The sequence below is a fragment of the Gymnoscopelus microlampas genome (genome assembly GCF_963454915.1).
Source record: "Gymnoscopelus microlampas genome assembly, chromosome: 5".
Classification (NCBI taxonomy): domain Eukaryota; kingdom Metazoa; phylum Chordata; class Actinopteri; order Myctophiformes; family Myctophidae; genus Gymnoscopelus; species Gymnoscopelus microlampas.
The window spans coordinates 6,755,759-6,763,112 of NC_139942.1; the positions used below are offsets into that span (position 1 = coordinate 6,755,759).

Here is a 7,354-nt window from a genome sequence, read left to right on the forward strand (position 1 = left end):
TACTTTCCACCCCTGGTAAAGAAGTAGGTGAAATTTGTTTTCGTGCAAGCTCCATCGTTTTTTGTCTTTTTTCAAAAAGAGAAAAAGAAAAGAAGGATGGGGGACAGGGAGAGCCAGGAGAAAAGAAAAGAAAACTGCAGAGAAAGGAGAGGCAAAAATCAAAGATAATCTGCATATACACACACAGCATAATCCGGCTGGTACAGTATGTACATGAGGTTAGACATAAGGTGCATGAACATAGCAGCATGGGACCTTGGGGGCCACACCTGGCCCCTGGTGTGACTGTTGTCATGGCAGCAGGGTTGCCAGATCTGCTTATTATAATTTGCCCGCAAGAATTTATTTGAAAATAGCCGATCTACAAGCTCACAACGCGTCGCATCGCGACGCGTTGTGAGCTTGTAGATCTGCTATTTGTCACTAAAATAGTGACAAATAGCAGATAGCTTGTAGATCTGCTATTTGTCACTAAAATAATTGCGATTAACGATTTGATTGTGTGTTTTGCATCGAACATTGGAACATAATATGAATTAAAAAATATATTTCTGTTTGCCTTTTAGGCTTCGTAATAAAAAATTGCACGGATCAGATTTGACAAATAACTTAAATATACAAATCATTTTATACATTTAAAAATTGACGCGTTGTAGGCTTGTAGATCGGCTATTTCTGTTTTGTTTTTATATTTGAAAATGTGTGAACATTTTTCAACGTGGAAACGATTATGCAAAAATAATTGCGATGATCTCAAATAATTGCGATTAGACGATTAATGTAATAATTGTGACAGGCGTATCTATGACATCATATTGATCACATCGCTGTACTCCATGGGGTTTTATACATGTTCTGGAGTTCCAATGATCCAACCCACTACCCACTTGGCTCATCACTCCCTTGCGTCCTTGCCGATACGGCGAGTTTGAAGTCTTCTTGGTATACAGAGACATATACAGTATGGACATGCCCATATATGGACCTGACCATATATAGGCATAGCGCGGATCTGCAGTTCTGGAATGCCAGATCTCTGTATATGCCGATATATAATGAGTGTATTTGTCAGGTAGGCGGTCCTGGCTCCGACTCCGGGCATGGCACTCCCACAGACAGACAGATGAACGGATGGACAGACGGAAAGAGATTTTGCGCAGTTATTGTAGGATTATTATTATTATCATAGCTTTTTAAAACCGTCCATCTGTACAAAAAGTGACAACATGAAATATCATGTTAAACTTTCTTTACACCCACCCAACAGTCCAACTGTCTGTCCGTCCGTCCGTCCTGCAGCTAGTTTCACAAACCACTATAATGATGCGTGTCAGATTTCTTGTGCATGCTGCCAGCAGGCCAAATAACTGTCAACTGCAACTATGTTGTTTTGATGAATTTATAACCTCAGACATGCCTTCCATCCAGCATATGAGATCAGATAAGAGTCTGACAGTCTGATCCCTGTCTTGTCCAAATAAAGAGTCCCACACTGATGTCATCAACATGTTGTTAGTTTTGCCCAAATGGAGTTGTGTTTGTGTGGCTGTACCAATATAAGTGTTAGCATGTGGAACATCACTGCATTGTTTTACAGACACTTGAAGACTTCACTTTCAACCACTTTGTTGTTGTTGTCCATAATGTTGCACTGGAGCTTGGATCTGAACAGAGGAACAAAGAGATCCTTCGATGCTGCTGTAGCGGTGGAACACAATCTGTACTCCTTTGGAGGGTACTGTAACTTGAATGACAGGGACCAGATTGCAGTGCATGTCTTCAATACAGTGTCTTTGAGATGGATTCAGTTGCCTCCTGTGACAACTGGAAGAGGAGAACATCCACCTGAGGTTCCCTCCAACTGTGTGCTTCACACAGCTGTGCTCATAGAAGATATCGTCTACATCTGGGGAGGTGTAGTGAATTTTCAGATGGAGGAGGCTGCCGACGGCATACATGTCCAGGGGGACTACTCCAACATTCTTTATGCATTTGATGTCGACACCCACAGATGGTTAAAGCCCAGTGTTTCTGGGACAGTTCCAGAGGGGAGGAGGAACCATTCAGCCTGTGTCTTGGGGAAGGTCATGTATATCTATGGAGGATACAACCAGCTGACTGGATACACTAATGACATCTACAAGTTGGACACCACCACAATGGTCTGGGCTTTAGTTAACACCACAGGCACTCCTCCACCTGGTTCATCACGTCACTCTGCCACCATCATTGGGACAAAGATGTTTGTATTTGGGGGCTATCCGGACCACGACAACAACATCAGAGTGTTTGACACAGAGACCAACTGCTGGCTGAACACGCCTTCTGCACAGCTTCTTCCAGAAGGACGCAGGGGTCATTCAGCCTTTACCTACAAAGGAGAGATGTACATATTTGGTGGATACAACAGTCATTTGAAGCATAGATTAAACAATCTTTGGAAATATAATCCAGAGACCTTCTCCTGGAAGAAGGTTGAGCCCAAGGGGAAACGCCCATTTCAGATTAGTTGTATGTCCTGTTGTATGGTGGGAGATCGTATCATCCTCTTTAGAGGATACATAGACATACCTAGTGTCCTGTACATGCTAGACCTGAATCCTGGTTTGAAGATGTTATGTAAGCTAGCAGTTATTCAGTATGGTCTGGAGCAGTCAGAACTCCCACACGATATCAGGTGGGAACTGGCAGCCATGACAGCAACAGAGTAAATAATAAATCCACCAATGACAACTATGTTGTCTATTCTGAATTATGAACTCAAATGTTACCTCGTCCATCCAGACTATAGGATCAGATCAGATCCTATGAACCTAACCATCAGATGAGTTGTAACAGGTTCCATTGAATTAATGTGTTAATTATTATTTCTGCTACCCCCCAAAAAAAGAGTGTTTTTAAGCCTACATCAAAATCTTTACAATAACATATATACATTTTTTTTTCTTTACAAAATACCATTTATTTTTAAACATGCAGAAACATTAAAGTAGCATGGGGTATATCCATGGTACATCATATACATATGCATACAATACATACACATATGTTATACAAAAAAAAATATATACATACATAAAAAGAGGAAAATCTGGATTATAAAATAAGCTGGGACATGCTGGGCCCCTATGGGAATTTCAGATAGAGAGGCCCGTACGCCGAATTGTTTTACCCCCGGACGCGCGGCGAGGTCCCAAATACTAACCAATGAGCGGTATATTTTTATTTATGATAAAAACAAGATTTTATTATATTTATATGAGTAATATTTACTTTGTGGGCCGCCCAGAACCGAAAAGTGGTGAAAAATAAGGAGTTTAAAAAGTTCCCGGTGGCCAGCACGTCCCTGAAAATAATTATAATTTAATGTGGGTGTTTTAGTCCAGTAACCACAAAATGTCTGCCCAGGTGTCTTTTCCTATTAATCTCATAAACTAGAAGATCCATTTAAAATCGTAGCTTTAACTTTGAAAGAAAAACAGACACCCTGTCCGTTTTATAAAACCTTTAATGGTCATCTTTGTTTCTCATCCAAGTTTTAAAGATGGACAGTTTTGCTATTGTTAGTATTAGATTTACACATATCTTCCTCTGTAGGGTGTGTTGAGACCCAAAATTATATGACAATTTCACTGTAGATTCCACATTGAACTGAGACATGAAAAGTTGCCCAAACCTTTACATGAAACTAACATACTAAGTTATTTTGGTCCTCTCTGACCAAACAAACAGCACATAGAGGAATAGGGACCAGCTTCCATTTGTACAGGTTTGACATTTTTGGAAGAATTCCGTAATGTTGAAAAAATGTTATTCAGACCATCATCTTACAAGTAGATCCCGGCACGTTTTACCACAAGTATATTTTTAGGAATTGCATTTCTAATCCTACTATGAATATGCAAAATCTCTAGCTGTCCGTCTTGTGTGTACGTCTGTAGTTCACGTATCTCGAGGTGAGTGCCGTGTCCGACGTCGATTCGATCAGATAGGTGGTTGTCCACGACCGCTGATCCGACTGATACGCCCATGTATAGGCATATTTGGAGATTTGGTTGTCCACAGACCACAACCCAGAAATCCAATCCCTATACTCATTTATATGCTTGCCCAAATATGGCACCGACTGACTCTAAACTCGGCTCTGTTTCGGCATGGACCAGACAGATCAGTGGATCTAAAATAGATGTTGATAAACCCGCCCATACATGGAGTACACTCACCGCTGTTTTCCCACCCGGTCTCAGTAACTTCTCTGTTACGCAGGGGTGAGCCTGGCGAGTTTGGGAAAACGCTCTCCCCACAACATTATTTACAATTCTGTGCCTATCTGTACATAAGTAGGACGGGGCTGAGTAGGCTCAAGCAAACTTCGCGACTCCCCAAGTTCGCTTGAGATTGCGCCCCTCCGTCGCGGTCCAAAACTATACGTTATCGTTGAAAAAAAGTAATCCACGGTTGTTGGAAAAAATAATGTTGTGTGTGGGAGTCTATCCCTGGAGGTGCGGATTGGGAGTCCAGTAATTAACGAGGGAAGCCACTGAGGCTGGTGCTGAGATGGGGTATTCGGGCTGTATTAGAATGTGACAACGCCCACCGTTCCCAACTTTTCTAATGTAGAGCGATAGAAGCCCCGCCCAGCGGGGGGAAGCCTCCCCCCGTAGGCTTCCACCCAATGACAGAAGAGGAGAACGGTGCACGCGTCTTAGACCTTTGCTGCATGTCACTCCTCATCACTCTCCCCATTTCCTGTCAGTCTAAAACTGTCCTATAAATAAGGGCATGAAAGCCCCCCCCCCCCCCCCCCCCAAAAAAAAGCCCGGCGATCAGATTAAAATGCTTTTTATTGAACAATACGGGAGATAGGGGTACTTATCACGGTCTGGGTCACCTTGTAACATCCGTGGTTCGGGGGTAAGCACTTTATATTTGAAATCTGAACGTTTATGTACATGTAAGAGTTGGCAATGTAACAAAAATCGAACACCGCTATAAACCAGGGGGACTCGGCACCATGACGCCTGTATACAAGCGTCATGTGAACCATGGCTAGGGTGGGGCATGCATTTCCAATTTGCATCGTTTTCCGAGTAAGTAATAATATCATTACTTACTTGGAAACGATGCAAGTTGGAAATGCATTCCCCACCCAGTTATGCAATACCCTATTGTTTGTCCCTGTCTGTCTGTGTGTTTATAAAATAAATAACAGGGTTATGCCCAAATTATGGGGTTCAGGCCACTCTATGACTTCATGTTGATGTCTGCGTATTGGCCTGTCCCATCAAACATCAAAACGGTCAATGCAGCGGAGGAACGTGACATGATCTTTACCTCTTCTGCTGCCCGGAAGAAAGCACTGGACTGTGATACCAGTGCAGGGTCTGGTATACGGACACCTACTAACACACCCACTCTCTGTGAAGAACTCAAAACAGTCTGTGATTACAGCAAAAAAAATTCCCAAATGTCTCCTCAAACTGATGTGGCTTAGTCTCACACAAAGCTTCTCTGCTTGGCCAGTACACAAAAGGTTTTAGTTGTGTATGCAAAATATTTAGGGTGGAAAGAAACACAGTGGTATAAAGTACAATTTTGAGGTATTACTTCTACTCCACTACATCTCAGAGGCAAATATTGTAACTTTTACTCCACCACAATTATTTGAAAACTTTAGTTACTAGTGACTTTGCATATATAAATTATTATATTATAAAACATACATTTACCACTTCAGCCCTATTTTATACATAGGCTATTTGAAAATAGCCGATCTACAAGCTGAAAACGCGCTGCGATGCGAACTTGTAGATCGGCTATTGTCAAATGGCAGAAATGTATATAGGGCTGAAGTGGGTAATCCATGTTTTGTTAAAGGGGTGGTGCCATAGTTTTGCACTTTTTCTGTTTTTCATGTGTCTATGAGGTTGATATAACTTCATTAAGCCCCCTGGTGGTGTTTTTATGGTGTTTTATGTCTTCTCTGACTATTTTGAGTTTCTACCTTGAGGGTCAAACGTGCCAATAGAAAAACAGCGCTTTAGTGACATAGTAAAAACATACCCTCCCCCTCATCATCATAACACAACAGGTGTGGGCATGAGGAGGCGGAGGGACTAGGACAGGTGGGTGGTGCTAAGGTGGTGGAGGAGGTGCTAAGGTGAGAACCAGGTATACTTAATGAATTGGAGGAATGTCCACATAAAAACAATTTTAACAATTTCTGTACACTTTTTTGAAAAAAATCTTCCTCCTAGTATAACCATAATACCTGATGATCATGATCCTGAAAATCACGGCACCCCATCTTCAACCACTTTAGCCCTATTTTATACATAGGCTATTTGAAGATAGCCGATCTACAAGCTCACAACGTGTCGCATCGCGACGCGTTTTGAACTAGTAGATCTGCTATTTTCAAACATTATAGTACTTGTACTTTTGGCACTTTTGTACTTTTACTCAAGTAACATTTTGAACACAGGCCTTTTAGTTGTATTTTTATATTGTGGTATTGCTACTTTTACTTAAGTAAAATATCTGAGTACGTCTTCCACCACTGAAAGAAACACAGTGGACACACAGTTGTTCGGCTTACATGAAAGATGTGAGCCATGTGTTTGATTGGCATATTCAGTCTCATACGCGTCAGAGTTATGAAGAGCATCTAAAAAGGTGTCAATTACATTACATTACATTACAGTCATTTAGCAGACGCTTTTATCCAAAGCGACTTACAATAAGTGCAATCAACAAAGGTAGGGAACGAAAGCTACTAATCACCAGAGGTTATAAGTGCATTTTCTGCAATAACAAGCAACCAAGAGCATACCTAGCGCTAAGGTAAAAGTGCAATATATCAGCTACCTATTTCCTTAAACAGATGAGACAAAATAGCTGAATCAAATGAGCTGGAGCTAAAACAAATAATTGTATTGACTAAACAAGATCCAATAAACAATTCAACAATAAAACAATAAAACACACACACGCACACGCACACGCACACACACACACACACACACACACACACACACACACACACACACACACACACGAAGGGCTGAACTCTGACAAGCAAACCCATTACAAGCGCAAGGCTTGGAAGTCCGGTGTAGTACTTTGCTTTGTCATCGTCAAGGAAATGTTCATCCCACTTCCTCTTGGCAAGCACATCCTTCAGTTCCCTGTTCTCTTCATACAGCCGGTTGATTTTGTTGCCTCTTCGCACACACAAGTAGTCAGGGGATATTAAAAAAGTCTTGGAATAAATTCCTTACCAAAAAAAATCTTCACCAATGTGTTTGCAAAGGTGTCTAGTAACACATCTCACAAAGACTGAAATTCAGTATCC

The 7,354-nt window shown here is 41.4% G+C and overlaps 1 protein-coding gene across 1 annotated transcript; it reads left to right on the forward strand.

Annotated features, from left to right (window-relative positions):
• Positions 1 to 1,643: 1,643 nt before the first annotated feature.
• LOC311044874 (kelch domain-containing protein 3-like) lies at positions 1,644 to 2,711 on the forward strand (the record flags this gene model as incomplete). Its single annotated transcript, XM_084056686.1, has 1 exon — positions 1,644 to 2,711. One exon carries the CDS (start codon positions 1,644 to 1,646, stop codon positions 2,709 to 2,711), a length of 1,068 nt encoding a protein of 355 aa, XP_083912812.1.
• Positions 2,712 to 7,354: the final 4,643 nt, after the last annotated feature.